The sequence below is a fragment of the Chiloscyllium punctatum genome, chromosome 6 (assembly GCF_047496795.1).
Source record: "Chiloscyllium punctatum isolate Juve2018m chromosome 6, sChiPun1.3, whole genome shotgun sequence".
Taxonomy (NCBI): domain Eukaryota; kingdom Metazoa; phylum Chordata; class Chondrichthyes; order Orectolobiformes; family Hemiscylliidae; genus Chiloscyllium; species Chiloscyllium punctatum.
In genome coordinates, this window is record NC_092744.1 from 60,881,309 (window position 1) to 60,908,403 (window position 27,095).

Sequence of the window (27,095 nt, forward strand, 5' to 3'; positions counted from 1 at the left end):
GAAACGCACCTGCTATATCCTTTATTTCTGTATAAATGTTCTCTGTGACAATTCTGGACGTATCAGTGTACTTCATTGCAACAGTAGGTCGTCGATCCTGATATATATTGCACCCACCATCTATCCAAAACAAAATATAATAGTTTGTTCAAACATTTCAATTAGAAACTGTGATAATGTTTTATTAGTTATCAGTAAGATTAATAAAGAATTCAAATATTTAGCTGGAATATCTTTTTATGTGGGTTATGTTACTGGACTAGTATTCTAGAGATTTGGATTAATGCTTTGGAGAAACAAATTCAAATTCCATTATAGCAGTTAGGAAATTTAAATTTGATTAACTTAATTTGGAATTTAAATTGAGTATCAATAATGGTGACCTTATAAATGCAAGACTGTGGGTAAAACCCCACCTGGTTCACTACTATCCTTTACAGATCAAAATCTGCCTCCTTACCCAGTCTTGACATGTAAGTGATTCGAAACATAAAGAATGCACTTGAACCCTGGTTCCCTTTGAAATGGCCTAGCAAGCTGCTGAGACATATCAAACCATAATACAAAAAAACCCCTTCTAATTAAGATAAAGGGATCAACCCAGGCACTAAAAATGACAAGACACACTCACTCCAGACAGTTGGACATAGTCCTCCTCACCAACCTGTTTTCAGTTCTTCCACAAGAAAGTGGTGGTTAGCTTCCATTTTAAACAGCCAACCATATGTATCTGCTGCCTTCTAGGCTGGAGAGGTTGAAAGTTTGAAAAGTCTTGGTGAGTTGCTGCAGTGCACTCTGTTGGTGATATACGCTGCTCTGACCGTGTATGGGTGAAGGAAGTGAATGCTGAACTTGTTAACTGGCTATTCTGTCCTGTCCATGATCAAGTATCTTGAATGTTGTTGCAATTGCACTCATCTAGGCAAGTGAAAAATGTTCCCTCACACTCCTCATTTTTATCTCAAAAATAGTGGTCAGGCTTTGGGAAACAGTGTGTTTATTTATCACATAACTTGCACCGCCTGTCCTGGTGTTTTTATACGGCTGGTCCAGTTAATGGCTAACTGTTAATCCCCAGAACAGTGGGTTGTTCATTGATGGCAATGTCATTGAATGTCAAAGAGGGATGGTTCTCTCCTGTCACAGATGGTCAGTGCATGTCACTTGTGTAGTATGAAAGTAACGTGCCACTGATTATCCCAAACCTAAATATTGTCTATGTGCTACTATTTATGGACAAGAACTGCTTCAACAACTCAGGCGTAACTATTGATGCTGATCATTGTGCAATCATCAGCAAATATCCCACCTGGAAGGAAGGTCATTCGTGAAGCAATTGAAGATAGTTGGATCAAGTACAAAAATAATCCCTCAAATTTGTCTTCCTCTGAGGTTGGTGCACCACTGTGACTCTGCAAGCAGAAGTCATGCAGTAGCATGACGATCAATGTGTGTGGGGTTTGCTAGCAGTTGTGCAATTCAGAGGGAACATTGGAGGATACTATCCTGTGGAACGCCTGAAGTGATTTCCTGGGACTGAGTAGTCAACCGTCTCCCTTTCTGCTGGGTTAGACTCCAGCCATTGGAGATTTTACACCAACTCTCATTAGTTCATTTTAGCTAATTCGCCTTGACTCCGTTCAGTCAAATGCTGCCTTGATGCTAGCAATGATGTCTCTCATCTGCTCTATTGCATTCAACTCTTTTGTCCAAGTTTGGACCAAGGTGTTATGAGTTTTAGTGATAAGTGGCCCTAGCAGAATTTAAACTGAGTATTAGAGAGGAGAGTTTTCCTGTCCAAGTATCACTTGATTAAGATGTCAAGAATCACTTCCATTTCTTTGTTGATGATTGAGACTAGAATGATTGAACAGTATTTGTCAGATAAGATTTTCTGGACAGGACACATTTAGAAAATGATCTACATTGTCATAGAGATGCTGTACAGCTTGGCTAGGGATGCAGTTTACTCTGGAGCACAAATCTATTTAACTATTGCCAGGATATTGTCAGGGACTATAGCCTAGTGCTTTCAGACATTTCTTGATAAATGTACCTTCTGGAGTTCTGCACCAAAATTTGGGAGAAATGGCCCATTGACTAATCAATTAATTGCCTAACACAGTCACACTCACAGAATCATACCTTTTGCCCAATATACCAAACTTGCCCTTCACCATTAAAAAGTGAAATAAGGCGAATACTGAAAATCTGAAATATGAACAGAAAATGCTAAAAATACTCAGAAGGTTAATAGGGCCATAGAGTTAATGTTTCAGGCTTTCATCAGAATGGAGAAAGTAGAAATATATTAAGTTTTAAACAAATGAAAGAATGAAGATCAGAAACAAAAAACAAAAATGAAGGTCTGTAATAGAGGGGAAAACAGGAGAAATCATCAGCTTCAAGATGCACTCATACATCACACTCAAAATTGTTGATTGTGTCACTTACATCTAGGCATGGGCATTTGAGATTATTGACTGATTTGACTGTATCATGGAGGTCTGGTTCGAATTGTATAATTGTGACTATTCCATGATCTGTGTAAACTGGTAGCCTGCATTGCTGGAACACTTGTGTCTACAAATTAGAACATTTCAAGAAACCAAGATGAACTTTCATATTGTTACTGTATTGTGATTTAGCCAATGCATAGGATTGGTGATCTGATAATCAAAATATCTCCCATAGGCAATATCATGGAGCACCACTTGCTGAGATACTTTTTTTAGGGTACATAGTGATAATATGCTTTCACTGGTTCTCGTGCTAATATTAATCTTTTGTGTATGTTGTCCTGCTTTTCTGGACACACTATATTGATGGTTATAAAAGCTTCTGATCACCTTACAATGTTGACATGACGTGTGACATTAAGAAGATGGAAAGTTTGGTCATCTTCTCAAACTTGCCATTTACTTGGTTGACTCTGAACCTCAATGGTGTACTTGTATTTATGCCTTCTTTCCCTGCTGCAAGTACTGCAGTGTTCCACTGTTTTGTTGGTCATTTGTGTTTTGTTCAGGGGTCTGGTTTAGCCTTTGGATCCAGTCTTCCTGCCCATAGAGGAATTTCCCTCGGTGACACATGCTTTACAGATATGAAGAAAAATGATACAGCTTTGAAATAGGCACAACAAACCACTTGTGTTACAGATTTCATTGGTTTGGTACACTTTATTGACCATAATGATAGTATTGGTGCACCTAAAGATGTAATTGTTGGAGACTGTGGTGGCTCTGTACTTATATTGATCCTCAGTTGATGTACCAATGTATACTCTCTTCTCTTTACCAAAAGCCCCTTTCCAAAGGCTTTAATTGGTATGGAGGTGTTGGGTGACTCAACCAGCCTTTCCAACAATTCCTCTTCAAAAATGTCACATTCATGCTTTTTGTTGCAGTATCTTTTGATAAACTGATACACTCATAGGTTGATGCCTGTTTGGTATGATTGAAGTTTGTCAATCCTGAACTTAAGTACTACCCATCTTCAAGAACATCCTTTCAGATCTTTTCTGGATCATTCTGATCATCTTTGAAAAGACCATAATTTCTTAATTCAGGGGTGCCCCTACTTTCCAATGGTAAGCAAGAATTTTAGAGCTGCTTTTTGAACTCATCTATTACCTGGTCTGTAAGATAGAACTACATACATTGTCTGAATAGTGATAATTATAAGATATCACAAGATTACCATTATGAAATTCGGTTTATGCTATCCGTAATTCCACCCTAAAAATACTGCATTCTACCACCATAATTTGTGTGTCCAACTTGTGTCTGTGTATATTAAAAACTATTTCTTCCCTGAGAACATAGTTGTTGTGGCGCTGAAAAAATTACTTGTATACAATACTGACTGTCAGGGAAAGTGTGTTCTAACCTCTAGGTTCTGTGCTGCACTACACTGGCTTTGTGTTTCATCTCAAAATGGCACTGCAGCCTTTTTATATTTCCCTTCTTTGTATTCAGGCAATATTAGTCTTTCACCTTGTCTTCAAAGAACTTACATTCTAATCAAAAAGAAATTAATTCTGTTTTCTGATAGTTAATTTCCTTTCTCCAAATCCACAACTATCTATACTCATAGGAACTGTCTGCTTAGACTTCAAATATTTTACAAACATCTACCGCTAAGATATTGAAATCTTTAGCAGATACTCACTGCTGCTACCATGATGTGAGCTTGTCTCCAATAGGGTATGTTACCATTTAAGACAATGCTTATATGAAAACAAAATGCTATAGATGTTGGAAAGTTTAAATAAATACAGAAACGGAATTAACATTTCTGAAGAGGAGTCATACTAGACTTGAAACATTAAATCCATGTCTCTCTTCACAGATAATATCAGACCTGCTAAGTTTCTCCAGTGTTTTCTGTTTGATGCGGAAATCCTTATGCTATGTCCCGGACTATTAAAACAACTGAATGTGAAGATAGCAGTATTGAGGAATCCAACAGGAAGCCATTAGAACTAATATTATGCACAGACATTATATTCCTCAGGTTGGGTTAGCATTAAACTAACATGTTGCAACAGAGGAGCATGCTTCCAGTAGAATGTCATGCTTTACATGAACTGAGGTAAGATGGAGTATGAGATATTTATACCCTTGAGTCACATGCTATGATCCAGTGATGATATCATGAGTTTAGCTTAGCATGCTAATCACGAGACACAATGTATAGTCATTGATAAGGAACTTAACTTGACCAGTCACATAAACATTGTGGCTACAATAGCAGCTATGATGTTAGGAATTTGGCCATTAGTAACTCATCTTCTGACTCCCCAAAGCCCATCCTACATCTATTCAGCAAAAGTCAAGATTGTGATGGAATACTCTTCACTTGTCTGAATGAATACCCTTCAAAAATATTCTGGAAGCTACACACCATCCAAGTCAACGCAACAACTTGATCAATACTCCATTCACCATCTTATACATTCACTTAAATATATAGCAGCTTTTAAGTCTGTGGTCTGTGTCACCTATCAGACCAAGGGCAATAAGAACATCACCATAGCAAGTCACTCTCCTAGTCATATACCATCCTGACTCTTAAATAAATCAGAATGCCCCTGGAAATGAATCTGGGGGACAATTTGGATGACTACACGCTGTAATTCCATTAACTTTTCTCCAAAAGATAAGCAATTTTTTTGGTGTCACTGTCAAACATCAAATGAAAGATGGACAGATCGCCCAGTGAAAAATAGATAGAAACAACTCACTGTTATCTGTAATTAAACATACACATTGTTTTCTCATCAACATTTTAAAAATATTCCTTACATTTGGTACTTTCATAATATGAATATTGCATTGCATTATATCATAGAAGTGAGGCCTGCAACCAAACATGTTTCAGAACCACTTTCTCAGTTTCTCAGCCTGTATTGCAGATAAATTGCTACACTTATGTACAATTTCTTTGTACTACAATTTGCTATAATCTGTTCTTAGCTGTAAAACATGATATGAGGTCAAATTAAATCAGTGACAGAACGCATTACAATTAAAAAGGGTGCTGAATTACAATCCTACTCCAAAGACCCCAGACTCTATTTTGATTGAAGACTAAACTTAATCTGACCTCCCTGTCTGCAATGCCACAGATCATTTTGACCTAGATTAAAATTTTATGATTATGAAAATAAATTCAAAATTAAATCCAGAACTGACTTCTCTAATCATTACCATATCTTTTGCAAAGGTTATATTTTCCTTTGAGAATTGAAGCTTTTCTGCCTCAGTAATCCACATGCATCAGAACATTTAGCTTGCATTTCATCTTTTTGTGGGCATTTGTGTTAAACTTTTACCTTTTTGGTTGACATATTCTGCCTTTGAATCAGGTAGGGACTGCAGAGATTCTCGGCCAGAATCAGACTCCCTCAATGGCCTGCCCATGATTTCACTTTCTGATGCAACCAGATTTCTGATGAGGAAGTAAGTGCACATCTTCCCTTTTCCTTTAACTTCAATTTCACCCCTTTCATGTATTTCAAAATTTTTATCCTTAAGTGCTCTGAAATTGAAAATAAGTGAGGTGTAAATCTCAATTTATCATACAGCAAAGGAAGAAATAACAGCCTCAATGGAAATTTTCTGGGTAAAATAAGTCTTTCAACTGGCTGCCCTTAAATCTGGTGCAATTTTTCAATAAAGTTTACATATTATATCGTGGTTCAGCAAACAAAACGACAAACTGAACTGTTTACCGGAAAGCACTAGGACTGAGATGGATCTTGTTTGGTACACCGTGGCTTTCCATTCTTGAAGCTGTGTTGACTGTATCTCCAAAAAGGCAGTATCGAGGCATCTTTTCACCAACTACTCCAGCCAGAACTGGGCCTGTGGTTACCCCAACTCTTATCTTTATAAAGAAGAGATAGAGGCCACTGCATTCTCATAACTAATGTAATTGTTCAAAACACAAAATACATTTCTGCAATTTATTTCTGTGCACTATTCAATTTGCATGAATCAATAAATAAAATGTAATTTTTAATACAATATTTAAAATGATAATATACCTGGATAGGTGTTCCTGTCACAGGATTTGTTACACCTTTAGCTGCTATGATCATTCCCAAGCTAAAATTTGCTACTCGCTCAGCATGTGAAGAAACAGGTACAGGGACTCCTCCAACTACCATGTAGGCATCTCCTATTGTCTCCACCTTTACAATTTGTAATAAAAACATTTCAATAAAATATTGAATTTGCAGGGACATAGAATTATGTTAATTAAGCCAAATTATTACTATTTTTTCAGTGTTGACTCACCTGAACAGTTTTTTTGTGGCAACATGCAAAGCAATCATTCTTATCTTTTATTATACTGCATTCATCTAGTGGTTATATAAATTCATAAACAGAATTATTACTAGATTTCGAAAAACCTTTTCAATGAAGAAAATTGTTACCTTATAAACATCATGGACTGTGGTTAATCTGTCAAACTTCAAGTACATGGTGTTGAGCATAACCACTATTTGAATTGGTTCACACTGCGCACAGATATTTGTAAATGTCACAACATCACTGAACAGTATGGTGCACTCCTTAAATTCACCTAGAGCAGAAAATTAATTGCACTCATGATTTAAGTAACGTGTAAAAATCACTGTTAATATTATTGATCTTGTGAAATCTATCAGTTTGACAGTTCTACTTAGCAAAGTGAAAATTTACAAATTTTATAATGTTATTTAAGATGATTTGGAACAGCTTTTTTTTCAAGAATAATCATTGTCTCAAAGAATGGTTTGCTATGGGCATAGAAAAAGCAGAGAACATTATGAGGGTGAGTTGAAATCTAGGGAGCAGTGAACAAAGTGAGAGGTTAGAACTATTTTCACAGTCAGGCATTATTTTAATTCGACTGGAGAGCTGTCACCATAGATTTAGCTCTTAAAAAGCACTAATGGACTAACAGCCCATATTTCACTCTGACAGATTTCACATATTCCACCCAATGATAATTAAACAGGGGTCCTCAATTGAAATAATTTACAAAAGTTCAAGCCTACTCTAGACAGGAGCACTAACTATCCACTTCTTAGCCTGTTCAAAATCAGCAGACTTTAGATAGTGAGCAACAATTCTGTTTTGAAATTCAAACATCTCTCTTTGTAACATGAAAACAGCAACAAGAAATATCGTTGAGGGAAATAATACATATTTGAAGCAAACGAGAATGTGCAGCTGTGAAGAGAGTTCACAACTGGGATATCATTTTGAGAAAATAAAAACAGATAATATAAGTTCACAACATCTAAAATAAATCAAAAATAACTGAAAATATACATATGTAAAAGCAAAATACTGTGAACGCTGGAAATCTGAAACAAACACAGAGAACACTGGAGAAACTTAGCATGTCTGGCAGCACATGTGGAGAGAGCAACAGAGTTAGTGGTTGAAGTCCAGTATACCAGGGAGATCAGTGAACATCTATAAAAAGGAACGACCATCATGTATGAGATAATGCCTTGTTCCTTTTAATACTAGGTAATTAGTTGCCTCCACAGTTGCTTATGGTGTGACTTTCCCAAACCCGACTATACAGTCAAGAAAGAGAAAGTGAGGACTGCAGATGCTGGAGATCAGAGCTGAAAATGTGTTGCTGGAAAAGCGCAGCAGGTCAGACAGCATCCAAGGAACAGGAGAATCGACGTTTCGGGCATAAGACCTTCTTCAGGAATGACAGTCAGGAATATACAGTCAAGAAAACAATATTCTGCACTTTCACTTTGTTGTCCCGCATATTGAACAGCATAAGAAATTAAGCAGGAGCAGAAGTAGATCATTTTTTCTGTCAAACTTGCTCCTAGCTACTTTCCATATTCCTCGATTCCTTGAGAGTTCAAAATATCATAACATGAGCCCTGAAGAAGGGCTCATGCCCGAAACATCGATTCTCCTGCTCCTTGGATGCTGCCTGACCTGCTGCGCTTTTCCAGCAACACATTTTCAGTTCAAAATATCGGTCTGTCTCAGCTTTAAATATGTTCCACTTGGAGTATCATTATCATGTTTTCCAAAGAATTAGAGCCCTTTGAGTGAAGCAGTTTTTCCTCATCCCAGCTCTGAATGATCCTGAGACAGTAACTGATGCTATAAACTCTCCAGCTAGGGCAAGCAACTTCTCAGTCTCTACCTTGTCAAGTCCATTTAGAATTTTGCTTGTTTCAATTAAATCACCTCTTATTCATTTCAACTTTACAGAGTATTTGTTCAATTTACTTTGCCTGTTATGGTTGGACAATACTCTCAACCCTGGAACCAATTTAGTTAATTTTCACTTCCTTCCTTAATATATCCTTCCTTAAACAGAAGATCAGAACTGTGCACTGTATTTCAGGTGTGGTCCTGTACAACTGAAACAAGTCTTTCTTATTCTTGTATTCAAATCCCTTTCTATACGTAGACCAAAGTCCCTATGAAAATCAATATTTCAAAGTTTCAAGCCTTTTAAAAATTGTGGATCCGCTGACATCTTCCCCACATTATAAACCATCAGCCACCTTGGGGTCTCTTAGTTTGTCCATATCGGTTTGTAGCTTCTTTGTGTCCTCCTCACAGCTTACATTCCCACTGAGCTCTGTATCATCAGCACACATAAATATGTTACTCCCAGTCTCTTTATTTCAATTACTAATATAGATTATAGGTAGCCGAGGACAGAGAAACATATAAAATGCTCTGATGTGTATAGTACTGAAATAACACCTTTAATATTGTTGTGCTGTGTTTTCTGTTCCACTTTCTAAATACAGAATGCAAATACAGAGCAATTTCAGATTACTTCAAACTGCAGTTCAGTGGAAATCACAGAATTTGAACTTGTGATTCTCACAAACAGGTCACAGATTGCATTGTGAGTGAGGTGCTCTCGAAAGGAAGATCCTATCTAGAATTTAGTTAGAAAAGTAAGCAAATGTTTAAGTTGAGAGTTTTTATTAAATTGGTCATTGTTCTTAAGCATATTATAAAATATCACTTCTGAGTTCTATGTGTTATTGAATGTGTCATTATCCCACACTTGCCATTTTGAAATAACATAGGTATATACATTAGAAAGTAAGACAAGGTTTGGAGAAGTCAGTGCATATCAAATTTTCAAAACTGAATGACTATTGGAATATTGCATTTCCAATTTCATGAAGTGTGAAAGAGCTATTAAAAAAAACAGCAGTACTGAAATTGCATGTAGTTAAACGTCAGTGGCTGAAATCTGGTTATACTGGACAGCAAATTCTCAAGTAAAGATGTAATTTCTTCTGAGGAATGAAAATTCGTGATCATACTACATTAGTTATCACTTTTCAATACCTCAAATAACCAATTATCTGTCTTGAGCTTTAACTTTGACAATAAATCAATCCTCCACAGTCAATATGTTTATATATTATTTAATTAATTATTGAATTGGTTTAAGTTCATTCACCTGCCTCAACTTTTTTGCCTTCTTTGAGCTGGTTCGCTACGTGCTTTGGTAACATTGCATAGAGCAATGCTTCTGTTTTCTTCTTTTCTTCCTCTAAATGCTTGGACAAAATTCTTAGTTCTTCTTTCTTTCTTTCAAGCTGATTGGATAATTCCATCTCAGCTAGTCTCTGCTGATTCAGAAGAATAAGGTCCCTGGTCACATCATGAGAGGCAATATCAGAAATGTGCATGTGCCTCTCTTCAAGCTCATGTAAGCTACGCAGTAGTGGAGAGCACAGATACACCATGCATTGTAAATATTCCATCCACACCATTTGACCTGGAGGATGATAATGCAAGTCAATGTGAGAAGCATGTATAAATTCTACTGCAACAATAATACTTCAATAACTGTCACAACATTCATTACCTTAACACGACTTTAGCATATTTCTACGAAATTCATCAGCATGTTAACTTTGACTGTGTCTCATACCCTTAGAAATTGCTGAGATCTTCTCCCATTATGGACTAGGCCACACCACTCAAAACATTCTTAAGCAGGCAGCCCAGACCATAACTTTGCAATTTGTTTCGATAGGTGTACAGTGAAAATTTTCAGCATCTGCAGTTATTGTTTTTACCTCGTACAATGAAAATTACCCAGGGTGAGGTAGCTAGGCTGAATAGCAGGTTTTAAAAACAGACAAAAATTTATTCACATGATTACACAATGAAACACGAAGAACAGAATAAAGAGCCCCGACAGAACTCAATCTATCCAAACTAGACTTAATTATGCTGTTCTGAATATACACAACAGTCCCAATAAGCAAACCCTCTTGAAACACAGTTAAAAAAATGGAACAGATACTTACAGGCTGAGGTTAGAAAGGCAGAAAGAGAGAGAGTTTGTTTCCACACAGCTCACTGTTGAACTCCTAACCAGTTCTGGACTGAACTAAACTGCTCAGCTAGAGAACTGACCACTTCCCTATTATTATACATGACCACTTTGGCCTGAAGTCTCATCTGTTTACATATAAACAAAAAGGTCTCTCAATACTCTTTAATCTCTGTACCAAACCAGACTAATCAAAACAAAGAGCAGTTTATTAGCCTAAGGACATAGTAACCTTGAGAAAAGGAATAGTTTATAGAAAAAAGAAACCAGCTTTGTGACACCTCTCCCTTTACAAAATAAAGTGAACCATCAATACTAAAAAAAGGCTTCATTTTTAACCATTCAAAAACCCGCTTAGTATTCTAAACACACATAGACTCTATTCTAACAATAAACACGCAAATATGCACATTCACATGCAAATTCAGGCCACTGCACACCTGCTACCGAATGCCCCTGTATCCATGCGAGTCTCGATAACGTATTGGCAATCATGTTTTCGCGACCTGCCACATGCACAATTGTCAAATTGAATGGCCGCAACAACAAGCTCCACCTGAACAGTCCATCGTTTTTGTCCTTAAATTTTTCCACAAATGGGTTGTGATCAGTGTATATGATTGTCTCAGATGCACTGCTGGTAATATAAACACTGAATTGTTGTAATACCAACACCAAGCTTAAAGTCTCTTTCTCCAATGTTGAATATTTCTGTTGATGAATGTTCAACTTTCTGGAAAAATACCCCATGGGTCTTTCTATTTCCTCTTCATCCTCCTGCAGGAGTATTGCACCTGCACCAACACCCACATCACTGGCATCGATAGCCACCTTGAAAGTTTTGGTGTAATCAGGGGTGTGGCTAATACTGGGGCAGTGGTTAACACAGTTTTTAGGCTGTCAAATGCTTTTTGACAGTCCGCTGTCCACTGAAACTTCTTGCCTTTTTTTAACAATTCGGTGAGTGGAGCAGCCACACTGCTAAAGTTTGGCACAAACTTACGGTAATATCCATTAAATCCCAGGACCCGTAGTACTGCCTTTTTCATTGACTGTGTGGGAAATTCCCCAATTACTTTTGTTTTCGCGTGGGGCCATTTGTCCGTGTCCAATAACATGGCCCAGGAAGGTGACTTGGGCTTTGGCAAATTCACTTTTAGCTAGGTTTACCATCAAGCCTGCCTTCTGAATTCAATCAAACAAATCCGATAAATGCTGTAAATGTTCCTTCCATGAGTGACTAAAAATCACCAGGTTATCAATATGCACACACAGTTGGGTAGTCTGGCAATGATCTTATTATTCAGTCTCTGAAATATAGCTGACGTGTTTTTCATACCAAATGGCATGACATTGAACTGATATAGTCCGTTTGGCGTTACGAAAGCCGAAACCACCTTTGCTGTCTCTGACAGAGGTACTTGCCAGTAGCCTCTGAGTAAGTCCAACTTAGAAAGGTAAGTTGCTTGACCCACCTTTTCAACACAGTCCTCCAACTGTGGAATTGGATACGCATTAGTCTTTCTAACAGCGTTGACTTTGCGGTAGTCCATACATAACCGTTGGGTACCATCTAGCTTTGGCACTTTGTCTATGGGTGAGCTCCAGTCACTGTAACTCACTTCAACGATGCCATCTTGGAGCATGCACTCTATCTCCTTCTGAGCTTGTGCCCACTTTAGAGGGTTATGCCTGCAAAGATGTTGCTTAATCTGAACAGTATCTCCTAAAACTACTCCATGCACATTTAGGTTAGTACTTCCCAGTTAATTTTCGCATATCTCCCCGTATGGTAGTAATAACCCTTTTAGGTCATTTTGATTTTCTTGTGGAATGTATCCCAAAAATTTATCCTAATTTTTGACAACATCCTCATTGTCCAATTTGATTTGAGGAATGTCCAATTCAGAATCCTCTGAACTTGGTTCTTCCTTCTGTACTGTAATCATTAACACCTTCTCCTCTTGCTTTCCTTCCCTAACAAAATACCTTTTGAGCATATTCACGTGACACACTTTGTGAGATTTCTTCCTGTCTGGAGTCCTTATCAAGTAGTTCCCCTCACTCAATTTGTTTTCAATTTGATATGATTCACTAAACCTTGCTTTTAAAGGTTTACCTGTTACTGGAAGTAACACCAATACCTTATCCACAGTTGCAAAAATCGTGAATTTGTGATTTCTTATCCGCCTCCTCTTTCATTGTAGGTTGTGATACTTTTAAATGCTGTCTATTCAACTCTCCAGCTCTATTTAAACATTCTGTAAAATTTGATAGATAGTCCAAATGGTTGATGTCTGAATTCTGACTTATTAATATCTCCTTAATCAATTTTGATGGTCTTCTTACTTCATGCCCAAAGATTAATTCAAATGGACTGAATTTGGTCAATTCATTTGGTGCATCTCTGATCGCAAAAAGTACAAATGGAATTGCCTTATCCCAATCATCTAGATAATTCTGGCCATAAGCCCTTAACATGGTCTTTGGTGTTTGATGCCATCTCTCTAGTGCTCCTTGCAATTCTGGATGGTACGCAGTAGATTTGAATTGCTTTATTCCCAAGTTATCCATAACCTCCTTGAATAGCTTGGATGTGAAGTTTGATTCTTGATCTGACTGGATCTCTATTGGTAGTCCATATCTTGTAAAACATTTAAGTAATTCTTCTCCAACCCATTTAGCTGTAATGTTGCATAATGGGATTGCCTCTAGAAATCTAGTTGGCACATCCATTATTGTTAATAAATACTTTTTGTCTTGATACAATCAGTCAAGACTCTTGTGAAAGGTTCCTCAAATTCTGGAATAGATATTAAAGGTGTAGGTTTTATTATTGCCTGTGGTTTTCCGATTAGCTGATATGTATGACACATCAGGCAAAATTCAACTACATCCCTGTGCAGTCCAGGGCAGTAAAAACATCTTTGTATTTTAGCCTGTGTTTTCCTCACCCCTAAATGACCTCCCATTGGTAGGTCATGCACCACTCACAGCACCTCCTTTCTATACCCTACTGGCAAAACAATTTGATGAATCTCTGCCCATTTCTCACCTGCTTGAATATGTGATGGTCTCCATTTCCTCATTAAGACATCATTTGTTAAGTAATAATACACAGGGATGCATTCACTTTCCTTCTCTGTAAATGCCTTTTTGATATAATTGTGTTAAGTTCTCACTTTTCTGCTGTAATTCAACCAGCTTAGCAGAGCTAAAGATACTTGTATGTTTACCTATTTATTTGCTCCTGCTCTGTGCCACCTATCTGATCAAACAAGGTCTTCAATAATGCTACGTCAGCTTCCTTTCCTTTCTGCCTTTTGATCTCTCCTGCTTTAACTTGTGCCTCTGTGATCTTGTGACCACACAATCTGAGAAAATTCCTAAATAAACATTCTTCATTTCTTCAGTTGCCTGTGTCTCCACCGGCTTTTCAACTAGAGTAGGCAGCATGCCTACCGGTGAATCAGCTATATCATTTGCAAGAACAAATTGTATTCCTGGAGCTGACAGTTTGTCCAGTATTCCTACCACAAATTCTCCACTGTTCTCTGGACTCCCTAGCCTCACTTTACATAATTGAGCACTTTTTGTCTCACCATGAATTCCTGTTACCAGTACTTTTTCTGGAAATAGTCCCTCAGAAGTACAGATCTCCTCGTCATTCAGCATTACAGACTGAAAGCATCCTATATTCCTTAATATTATAACCTTCTTACCTACTGCTCCTGGCCTATGTGAATAAACTTTATCCTTGCATGTATTTTTAAGCAGATCTGGCACTTCCTTCTTAACAAACCTCTGGTCATCTTGTACACTCTGAGGCAGTTGTCTAACTTCCCTTGTGCTTTTTTGTTACTAGACCAACAAAATGCCCTGGCTTTCTCCTAGCCCACCATCACTGTGCCTTTGTGTGGCCCACTTTATTACAATGGAAACACCAGAACTTTTCAACTTCTTTGTCCCCCTCAAGGGTTTATTTTTTACTCTGTGGTAAGTTATCCTTATGATCTTCGCTGAGATCTACCTTTCCCTTTCCACATGAGGATTTCTCTTTGCACCAATTTCTAACCTTCATGGACTGAAATTGATTCTGGAAGCCAAACCGTGTTTTATGGAGTGTCTCGTAATCATCAGCCACTTCAGCTGCTAACTTTGCTGTTTTAACTCTCTGCACTTTTATAAAATTATGAGGGGCATGGATTGAATAAATAGACAAAGTCTCTTCCCTGGGATGGGGAAGTCTAGAACGGCATAGGTTTAGGTTGAAAGGGTAAAGATGTAAAAGAGACCTAAGGGGCAACGTTTTTCACACAGAGGGTGGTACGTATATGAAATGGGCTGCCAGAGGAAGTGGTGGAGGCTCGGACAACTGCAACATTTAAAGGGCATCTGGATAGGTATATGAATAGGAAGGGTATGAAAGGATATGGGCTGGGTGCTGACAGGTGGGACTAGATTGGGTTGAGAATATCTGGTCGGCATGGATGGGTTGAACTGAAGGGTCTGTTTCCGTGCTGTACATCTCTATGACTCTATGAGTTTGCACTACTTCAGGCAGTAAATTTTTGAATTCCTCCAAAATAATTACCTCTCTAAGGGCATCATAGTTTTGCTCGATTTTTAAAGCTCTTATCCATCTATTGAAATTACTCTGTTTGATCCTTTCAAACTCAGTATAGACTTGACCAGGGTCCCTCCTTAGATTCCTGAAACATTGCCTAAAGGCTTTTGGTACAAGCTCATATGCACTTACAATGGCTTTTTTCACCTCCTCATACTCCCCAGATACCTCCTCTGATAGGGATGTGAATACCTCTCAAGCCCTACCTACAAGTTTCATTTGGATCAACGAAACCCACATTGCCACTGGTCACTGCATTTGTTTAGCAACCTTTTCAAATGAGATGAAAAAGGCTTCTACATCATTCTCATCAAATGTAGGCAATGCTTAAACATTCTTAAACGGTTTCTCACTAGGCGTCTGACTAGGCGTCCTCACTCTCTTCCTCACTAAGGTTACCTTCAGTCTTTATTGCCAGCCTTTTAAGCTGACTTTCCTTTTTAAGTGTCAGTTTTTGAAGTTCAAAAGCTCTCTCTTTTTCTTTCTGTTCTGTTGCTCTCTCTTTTTTCCCTCTCTTCTACTTGTAACTCAAACTGTTTCATTTCTGCTGCCCTTTCCTTATCTCATGCCTCTAACTCCATCTGCTTCATTTGCAATTGAATTCTTGCCATCTTTATAGATTCTGAGGGTTTCTCCAGCAAGTTTAAATTTTGAGCTACAGATGTAATGATCTCTCCTTTCCTTAGAGAAGCAGGCAATTCCAATTACAGGTTCTCTGCTAATTCCTGCAGCTTGGTTTTATTCACCTTTTGCAAAACTTCCAAAGTCACCGCATCCACTTCCAGAAAACCTTTGATGACTTTAAGAGCCATTACTATCCCAAGCTTTGTCTATCTAACCAAACCAACACCCGAAATAAAGACACTAGCACCTACCACTCGCTGTTTAAAATCCCACAAAGAGCCCCCAGTCTGTGATGGACTAGGCCAGACCACTCAAAACATTCTTAAGCAGGCAGCCCAGACCATAACTTTGCAATTTGTTTCGATAGGTGTACAGTGAAAATTACCCAGAGTGAAGTAGCTAGGTTGACTACCAGGTTTTAAAAATAGACAAAAATGTATTTGCAAGATTACAGAATGAAACACAAGGCACAGAATAAAGAACCCCTACAGAACTCAGTCTATCCAAACTAGACTTAATTATGCTGTCCCAAATATACACAACTGCCCCAATAAGCAAACTGTCTTGAAACACAGTTTAGAAATGGAACAGATGCTTACAGGTTGAGGTTAGAAGGGCAGAAAGAGTTTGATTCCACACAGCTCACTGTTGAACTCCTATCCAGTTCTGGACCGAACTAAACTGCTCAGCTAGAGAGCTGACCACTTCTCTTTCATTATATAGGTCACTTCTAAAACATGACCACTTTGGCCTGAAGTCTCATCTGTTCACACATAAACAAAAAGGCCTCTCAATACCCTTTAATCTTTGTACCAAGTCAGACTAATCAGAACCAGGAGCAGTTTATTACTCCTCTGAAAAAAAAACAAGGACATAGTAACCTTGAGAAAAGGAATAGCTTTTAGAAAAAAGAAACCAGCTTTGTGACAATCCACAAAGGCCTCTGGTGACAATGAAAATTTTTGAATAGACTGTAAACAATTTCTAGGCTCTGCTAGATCAAGTGTACCATTATTCATCCAATAAGTGACTCCTCTGCTCAGAGTTGGTCAGTAAATTGTACTAGCATTAGTTTATCTGTGATAGTAATGGCAGAAAATGTGACTTTTGATGTGACTAAATTATTACCACTTTAGTTTGGTTCTGACCACCCCTTTGAGGCAGCAAGTTTACTGGAAGTGAGATTGGAAAATCACTACTTGGCCAGAAAATGATCACAGACTCAGTGATATATTTCTCTGCCCAATCTTACTGCCTTTGCCTGAGTTGGTCTTATTTCAATCAAAAGTAAAATGGCAGCCAAAGCTGTGCACATACCTATAGCATGGTCCATTAAGAGTATACATGGATGTAAGCAGAGTAGATCGTGCAGAGTGCAATACTGATTCAAGGTCAGTGCCACTATTTTCAACTATGCTACTCCAGTTAATGCCTTTTGTTAAAATCACACAACCAAAGATAGTTTCAGCAGCAAGAAGGACTTGCCCATGGTACCCAGTCCTCAACCAGTACTATTAAAAGGGATCATCAACTGCTCTCTGGTAAGGTGCTCATTAAATTCTGTCCAGAATTGCTTAAAGTTGGTGATTTGACAGGAAATGGTGCTGCACATGGACTGATTATGACTTTGAATCTTCCAGTCATGCAACATGCTCTGAGTCATAGGTGTTACAATTATCCCCATCCCCACCTCACCCTGGCCTTAGGTTCAATAGAGTGTTTGAGCAGAGATAGCTCAGAGGAGGGAGAAGGTGGAGAATGTACCCAGCCAGTGTCTTCCAAAAGCACTTTTCTCACCTCAGCGTAAACAGGGAGCAGTGTGTACATCAGTTCAGTTAAAAGGAAGGGATGCTCCTGGAAATCTGCCTCCTCTAGCATGCAGATCTGCAGCCACAGAGATGGGCAAGAACAGCATTACCTGCGGCTGCAAAGGTTACTATAGCCATGATGCTCTTGCATTGGGTTTTTTCCACGCCAGAACAGGCGAAAGCTCTAATGTCTGTAAAGTTGTTATCCCTTGCTGCATAAGGGATGTTCTTTATGCCATATGAAGTCTGTGTTGAATTGCCTCAGTTGAAGGAAGTGGGATGTACACCTGGCTTCCTCAGGGTGCAGGGTTCTGGAAATGTGCTTTGCAGGCACCTCACTTAAATGCTGAGATGTTTCTACAGCTGCAGAAGGGTCCAACTCCCCTGAATGAAACATTGGTGTGCACTCCAGTCAGCACATCATGCTACTGAATGCTCATTATCCTGTGCAGCAAACGTGATGCTTTTTATTCTGCATCAATATGCTATTCCCTCAGTATTGGACAGACGCTGCTAGATGATAAGTGCTATTTGCATAACAGATAGTTCATTACTCCACAACCCAATGATAATGGCCAGTACATATAGAATGAGGAGAAAGTAAGGACTGCAGATGCTGGAGATCAGAGCTGAAAATGTGTTACTGGAAAAGCGCAGCAGGTCAGGCAGCATCCAAGGAGCAGGAGAATCGACGTTTTGGGCATGAGCCCTGAAAAAGGGATTCCTGAAGAAGGGCTCATGCCCAAAACGTCGATTCTCCTGCTCCTTGGATGCTGCCTGACCTGCTGCGCTTTTCCAGCAACACATTTTCAGTACATATACAATAACAGGTATGATACAACAGACTATTGTGAAGCTCAGGGAACAGTTCTACTGCTTGGAGGCTTCTCAGACAATGTGTCCATATCTATCATGGTCTATGATATCCAGTTCTGCCTTTCTGTTATGAGGAAACACTTTTTGTCACAAAGGTTACATGGTGTAGCTCAGAAACAGAAGGAAGAGAAGGATGAGGGAGGAAGAGGGAAAAGAAGAAATAGAAAGAAAAGATGAATTGGTATTAATGGGGGCATTTTCTGGCTGGCAACATGTAATGAGTGATGCAAGATAGGGATCAGTACTGGGTTTATTTCTTGTTACAATTGACTTGGATGAGTGATGAAAGGTTTAGATGCTAAATTTGCTGAAGACATAGGAATAGGTGGGGAAGTGAGTTATGAAGAAGGCATGAAGAGACTACAAAGGGATACAGTTGGTTAAGCAAGGGGACAAAGATCTTGCAAATAGAGTATAATTAATCACTCATGCATATTCCAGTAATGCCTGACTGGCCTAATGCTCTTAGGAAGCTCATGGGAGGATTTATGAGCAAGGAATTTGAATTTAAAACATACATCATACATCAGAGGGCCATATCACCAGCAAGAGTAGGGAGATAGTCAGATGGATTTGGGTGCAGGGGAGGATATGTATAACACTATTTGGAAAATTTGGAATGTGTTGAATGGAGAATCAATAAGGAGAATGCGACAAAATTTGATTCACAAAGGCATAAGGGTTTCTGATTTTTGTAGTGGAAGGCTGAAGTAAAGATGAAGGCAGGTAATGTTGTAGAGGTGATCTTGATAATTACTAGGATGTGAAGTTCAAAGCTAAATTCAAAGTTGAAGGGGGTGCAGAAATTATGAGCAGTCTGGGATAGACTGAGACCATGGGTGAGGTGGAAGTTCTGCCGAGAGAACTTTGGTCTCCTTCATGTGTTTGTGGAAGATGCAACTCAAAGTTTTGATGAAGAAAAAACTGATATTATTTTCCACTTTTGATTTAGAAATATAATGCATTTGACTTTTCAGGAGTATTTCTTATTTTTGAATTCAAGTTAGTTAGCTTTGAAAAAATGCCAAAGCATGAAAGTATGCAAAAAGTTGTTTTTCCTTTCTTCCTTCTGTTTGGTTGGTTTCTGATTTTTTTTGTTGAGACATACTAAAGGGAAGGGTAGAAGGGTATGGATCTCACTGTGGCAGGCCACAGATTGTGTGCTCAAAACCAATGGATTTTTAACTAATCAGCTATGGATTTTTAACTAATTCTTTGAATGGCAATTAGATCGGTTCTCACTGTTAGGTCTTCATTAGCTCCTGAAAGTCACTACTCTGATGTGGTCATTAGCGCAAATTGAACAAAATAAAAACATAAAACTTTTACTGTTAATTATTCAAAACATTTTTAAAATGAAACATTCAGAACATTCTGCTGACTGGTTTGAGACTTCATAAAATGGAGTAATTTATAAAGGAGTAATGACTGTGTTTGAGTAGGTAAGAATGGAATTGACCAAGGGTATCCCATAAAGCCAAGCAGTTGAAGAAATAACAATGACAAGGAATCATTTTGACTTATATATTTTAAAAGTTGCCTCGCATTTTCTAACACACACCTCTTAGTTCCAACATTGGACGATGCTTCCATGATTCTGGCATCATTTCCCGTTTTGTTCTTAACACAAATAAGCTATTAATAAATTTCCGCACACTTGATATTTTGAATGTTACTTCCGGGTGAACAATGTTGAAGTATTCATCAAGTCGGATGTCCATTGTTTGAAGTCCTGGGACCAGTTTCTGTATATTTATCCCTGCTTGTTTTACCCTAAGCTTAAAAGTCCAACACAAGTGTTTAGCATAAAACATAAATAAATTGAATCATTAACGTGCAATGCATAATATTGAAAGATAAGACATCTACCTTTGTTCAGTTATATGGAGTTGATAATTGCTACTTTTTCAAAAGTCTTTTATCAGTTTTCAAATCATATACAGTATTAATTTCTGATGGACCCTTACACTGCATGTTTAATGTTAAAACATAGTGGCTTCTAATTCCTTTTAGTGTCAACCCAAAACTTGGATTGAGATTTGGACTATATACACTATTATGAAATGAGGCTGGTTTGTCTAGAATGTTTCTTAAGGTTTAAATTCTCCTTCAATAAAAAATTCTTATCACAATTTAAGGATTTAATTGTCTGAAATCATACAGAAATACAATGGCAACAATTAAACTAATTAATCTAATAACAAGACAATTGCTTTTTGTGGTATTACATCCACTATTTCAATATATGCTAATAAAACTTTGTAATTCAAAATCATCAAAAGTATCAAATTTGGAAAGCACATAACACCATTTGTGCATAATAATAGAACACTGATGAAGCAGGTGAATTAAACCTCTCTTCATAGGGTAAGAGTGTTTGAAATTTTGATTTCATTTTCCCAGGAGAGGCTAGATTACAGGAATTCAGGAAAGAAGTAGATCACTGCAACCAAATTATATCTACCCAACCTTTGTCTCATGTCCTAGAAAATCTGTGGATAGTAAAAATTGATTAATCTGAATACCTGCAATGGATCTAGCATATGGGTCAGCTGAAAAGCCGGTTATTTTTAAAAGAAATTAGCTTAAAATATAAATTGCTTGGAGCCACAAAAGACTAACATTAGAATAGCATTGACTTTTTACTTGGAATGAAACATCAATAAGAAATTCACTTACAACAAGGAGAAAAATGTCTTGTCTCCATGTTTTTATAATCATTTTTGTTATGTATGAAATATGCTGGTTTTAGATTTGTTGGTAAATTCATCTTGAAAACAGATTTTATGCTTAAAATATTCAGAAGAAAGTCAAAATTCCAGCACACTGATTCTGATATATAAAAACAGCTTACATAACATTCAGAATAATTTATTATTTTAGAAACATTAAGGCCACAACTGTGAAACCTGATCCTGGAAATCGAGGGCTGATGAGTTTATGTTTATTAAGAAAATCATTTGAAACCATGCAATTGGTTGTGATTTGATTCCATAGGAAAATGGTGTTATTTTCTAGTTCGACATTTCCTCAACTTAATATTTCTATTCTCTTTTCATGAAAATAGGAACCAGCCAATAAAGATTGGGAGCCATAAATAAGTTGCTAAGGACCTCAAGGTTGCCAACTTGTGAACATTAATTGCCAATTGAAAAACACAATTTCAAACTTTTATCAACTGTTAGAAGTATTTCCTATTTTCAATTCTTCAAGGTCTGGTCTAACTTTCAGACTCTGGCCTCTCTTCCTAGGCTGTTTCGGCAGCCAAAACAGTTTCTCTTGATTGACCTTATATCTTAATATCTTGAAAACATTGATCAAATAATTATTGGTCCTTCTAAATTCCAGGAAATAAAACCACCATTTGTGTAGTGTTGCCTTCAAATGTAATCTTTAGAGTTCAGGTATTATTATGAGAAACGTAGTAAGCACTATCTCCCAGGCCAATAATTTCTTCTTCAGGTGTGGTAGGCACGACTGCCTTTGGGTGTGGTCTAACCAGTCATTCCTGATGAAGGGCTTATGCCTGTATCTTATGGTCGTTAGGTGATCAGGAAAGAGCCTGTTCCTACTTTCATTGGCAGTCTGCTGGGGTGAGGACCTTGACTGTGTGGTCAGATTACCACCAAAACTTGATGATCTCCGTCAGGGCTCAGGCTTTTGAATGGACCTCTCAACTATTCTCCTGCTCCTTGGATGTTGCCTGACCTGCTGTGCTTTTCCAGTGCCACACTCTCGACTCTGATCTCCAGCATCAGCAGTCCTCATTTTCTCCCTGTGGTCTAACCAGGGCCTTGTATAGCTGAAATTTTCATCTTTTCCATTCTATTCTCATCCTATAGATTTAAAGACCAGTATTCTATTAACTTCTTTGATTATCTTCTGTACTTATACAGAATTCATTTACTTGGACCCCTGAGTCTGTTTGGACCTTCTTTTGTAGTTTTTACACTATATATGTGGTACCTTGTTCTCTCGTGAATATAACTCTCATGAATATAACCTTGACTGAAATCCACTTGGCACAGTTTTATTCAATAATTTAATCTATTAATATCTCTTTGTAATTTTATGCTGCCACCTACAACAATGCTCCCTATCAGCAAGTTTGCTTTGTAATTTTTCTAGAACATAATTGAAGTTGTTAAGAAATACAGTGAATAAGTGAGACCTCAATTGTAGGATACCTCTTGCTAATCCCTGTCTCCTGCCATTTCATCCATTTCCAAACCTCACCTTAAATTGCATGGTTTCGATATTAGCTAAAAATCTCTTAGGAGGGATTTTATTGGGTGTGTTCTGGAAATCCATTTAAATAGCATTCACAGCAAAATGTATCACTTTTATTTGAAAAGGAAAGGAGGCAAAAAAATTCAAGTAACTGAAGGCCAGATAACCTCTGTGACTGGGAAAATGTTAGAGTCTGTTATAAAGGATGTAATAGCAGAAATAGCAGAAATATCGAATATGATTAAGCAGGTCAGCATGGTGCTGGGGTGGGTCAGTCTCTTGCTCGAGGACCAGCAGTGGGGGCCACACCACCAGATCCTGCCAGCATTGTGGAAGGCCACCACTTGAGTCACTGCCATCTCCAGGCTGTGGTGGAATGGTTAGCAGTGCCATAAAAACCTCAATGACTTCTCCACTCTGCCAGGGTACTCCTTTCTCTGTCATCTCACACTGTCTCTATATCTGCCACGGGATCTACATCCAACCAAGACACTTGCTGTGCCATTCACACTATTGTCTGCAATATCTTCCATCACTTGTTCTCCCCTCTAGCCTCGCAAAACACTAATTCCACATGCCCTCTGATTTGCCTCCTCGGTTCCAAGGAACACCTCCACACAATTCTCCTAAATGCACGTGTACCAATAGCCATGCCTCCTACTGCAATCTCACTTATTCACCCCGTTTTACTCATTACAAGAGACAACAGCCCATAACAGGATGAAGATTGTCTGCATAGGTGGATGTGTGAATGATATCAGGCTCCTTATCCTCTATGAGGAGAGAATTTTGGCTTTTGCAGGAGAAGATGGAGACCACTCCTGCAGGGATGCAGAAACCTCCATGTCCCGCCAAACAAGTAAGTACCATTCTGTATGCCACTGCCACTTTCCTATTAAACCCGCTGTCACCCTCAATTATTGGATGCCATTTCTAACTACTGGCCCTGATACCTTCTCTCTCTTACTTTGCAGGTTTTGAAAGTCTGCCCTCAACCTCTGAAGAGAAATGCTGGCTCCACCGAAGTTCCATCCTCAACCTCTGATCACTAGAATACATAGGCCACAAAGGAAGCATTGGCAAGGCTGCTCCCTGCCCAGATACTGATGCCTCTCAGTGGGAACCGGCAGGATAGAGCTTGATGGGACACAATCTGGGTAGCAGAAACGCCCCAGGCTGCTGCCACAGAGTGCACTGTCAGAGACCAGGCATATGCTCAACATAAGCAAGAGAACACCCTGTTGGGGTCAACCATCAGGGTCTTTGTTCACATGCACAGGGAGGAGCAACAGCAGCAGACAAGACAGACATATGGAACACAATGGCCTTCCTTGCCCAAAAGCTGCAGTGATTTTTTTAATTTCAAAAATATACTTTAATAATAAAAATATTTTGATGATCTGTACAATTGGTCATGCTATACATACATAAACATTCCATTTCTTTGCATATAGAGATTGAGTAATCATTCATACATACAGGTCTGTACGTTTACTATCCATATATTTAGCTGGGGTGTCAGCGGAGCCCACTTACTGCATGGGCCCCCTGTTCTTCTTTGGCAGGCAGATATTACACGGTGATCTTTCCCCACTGTGCCTTGGCGGCAGCTGCCCCAAGCTTCAGCACGTCCCTCAACACATAGTCCTGGACCTTAGAATGTGCCAGTCTGCAACACTCAATCAGGGTCAGCTCCTTCAGCGGGAAGATCAACAGGTTTCGGACAGACCAAAGAGTGTCTTTCACAGAATTGATGATCCTCCAGGCACAGTTGATGTTCATCTCGGTGTGCATCCTGGGAAACAATCCGTAGAGCACGGAGTCCCGCGTCACGGAGCTGCTCGGGACGGACCTCGACAAACACCACTGCATTCCTCTCCAGACTTCCTTTGCGTAGGCACATTCCAAAAGGAGGTGTGTGACAGTCTCGTCCCCTCTACAGCCGCTTCAAGGGCAGCGTGCTGCAGAGAGTCCGGGCCTGCATAACGGATCTCACAGGCAGAGCCCTTCTCACCACCAGCCAAGCCATCTCTTGGTGCTTGTTGGAGAGTTCTAGCGATGAGGCATTCTGCTAAATGGGTTTGACAGTCTGCTCAGGGAACCGCTCGATAGGATCCACCCTCTCCTTTTCTCAAAGGGTCACAAGGACACTACGTGCTGACCACTTTCTGATGGACTTGTGGTCAAAGGTGTTTTTCTTCATAAATTTCTCTGTGAAGGACAGGTGATACAGAACGGTCCAACTACTAGGAGCGTTCCACGGCAGCGAGACCAGGCCCATCCTTCGCAACACCGGGGACAAGTAGAACCTCAGTACTTAGTGACACTTAGTGTTTGCGTACCGGGGCTCCACGCACAGCTTGATGCAGCCACACACAAAGGTGGCCATCAGGGTGAGGGTGGCATTTGGTGTGTTTTTTCCCCCGTTGCCCAGAGGTTTATACATCGAGTCCCTTCGGATCCTGGCCATCTTTGACCTCCATACAAAATGGAAGATGACCTGGGTGACTGTGATGGCACGAGTTCTGGGAATAGGCCAGACTTGTGCCGCATATAACAACACTGACAGTGCCTCACACCTGATGACCAGATTTTTACCGCGATGGAGAGCGACCGTAGCTTCCATCTGCCCAGTTTCTGCCTCACTTTCTTGATATGCTCCCCCCAAGACTTGCCACACGTCCCAGCCCCTCAGAACTAAATACCCAGCACCTTCAGGTGGTCATCCCTGACAGTGAAGAGGATGAAGGATTGGTCGGCCCAGTTCCCGAAGAGCATGGCCTCGCTCTTGCCTCGGTTTACCTTGGCCCCCGAGGCCCATTCGAACTGGTCACATATGCACATGAGTCTGCGCACGGACAACAGATCCGAGCAGAAAACGGCAACATCATCCATGTACAGGGAGGCCTTAACCTGAAGGCCCCCACTGCCAAGAATACTCACCCCTCGCAGGCTCACATCCTTCTTGATGGACTCGGCAAATGGGTCAATGCAGCACACAAACAAGGCAGGAGAGAGAGAGGGCAGTCCTGCCTGACTCCAGATCTGACTGGGAAGCTATCTGATTCCCACCCATTGATTAAGACTGCACTGACAATGTTGGTGTAGAGCAGTCTGATCCAATTACAGATTCCCTCCCCAAAGCCCATTTTGGAGAGAATATCTCTCACATATGTGTGTGATATCCTGTCAAAGGCTTTCTTTTGGTCCAGGCTGATGAGACAGGTGTCCAACCCCCTGTCCTGCACGTAGGCAATCATATCCCTGAGGACTGCAAGACTCTCAACGATCTTCCTGCCCGGTATAACACAGGTTTGGTCAGGGTGGACCACTGATCCCAGAGCAGGCCTGACCCGATTGGCGATGACCTTTGCCAAGATTTTGTAATCTTCATTTAATGGTGAGATTGGTCTCCAATTTCTGATTTCCTCCCTATCCCCCTTCCGCTTGTAGATGAGGGTGATGATGCCTTTCCTCATGGATTCACTCATGGTACCTGCCAGAAGCATACTGACATACACCTCCAGCAGGTCCTGGCCAATCAAGTCCCACAGAGCAGAATAGAGCTCGACCGGTAAGCCGTCGCTTCTGGGAGTTTTATTCTTTTCGAAGGACTCGAGGGCCTTGGTCAGTTCATCCAGAGATAGCGGCTGTTCCAGCCTCTCCCATGTTCTATCGTCTAAGACCTCCATGATAGAGGACAGGAACGACTGGGAGGCCACGCTGTCGGTCAGCTTCGCGTCATACAGACTGGCATAGAAGGATTTGCTGATCCTCATGATGTCAGCCTGAGATGAAGTTATTGAGCCATCTTCTTCCTTCAGGCTGCTGAGCACGGAGCTCTCTTTGTGCACTTTCTGGAAGAAGAAACGTGAGCATGTCTCGTCCTGCTCCACCGAGCGGACTCTGGACCGGAAGATTATCTTGGAGGCCTCTGAGGCAAAGAGCGAGACTTGCTGTCTTTTCACCTCCTGGAGGTCCTCCGTGACATCGACCCCCATCGTCTGCAGCAGGAGCAGGTTCTGCATACTTTCCTGGAGTTGGGACAGTTTTCCCCACCTCTCTCTCGCCTCTTG

General features: G+C 39.6%; 1 protein-coding gene across 3 annotated transcripts in view; it reads right to left on the minus strand.

The window, feature by feature from the left end:
- The window catches only part of LOC140479001 (guanylate cyclase soluble subunit beta-2-like), a 72,940-nt gene that overhangs the window by 6,378 nt on the left and 39,467 nt on the right, over positions 1-27,095 (minus strand). For all 3 annotated transcript variants that reach the window (XM_072572754.1, XM_072572753.1, XM_072572755.1), the window contains exons 9-15: positions 20,351-20,567; positions 9,970-10,290; positions 6,944-7,092; positions 6,551-6,697; positions 6,236-6,390; positions 5,837-6,042; positions 10-120 (exon numbers count right to left, since the gene is read on the minus strand). In XM_072572754.1, coding sequence (XP_072428855.1) covers positions 10-120; positions 5,837-6,042; positions 6,236-6,390; positions 6,551-6,697; positions 6,944-7,092; positions 9,970-10,290; positions 20,351-20,567 — 1,306 coding nt within the window. The remainder of the gene's footprint in view (positions 1-9; positions 121-5,836; positions 6,043-6,235; positions 6,391-6,550; positions 6,698-6,943; positions 7,093-9,969; positions 10,291-20,350; positions 20,568-27,095) is intronic.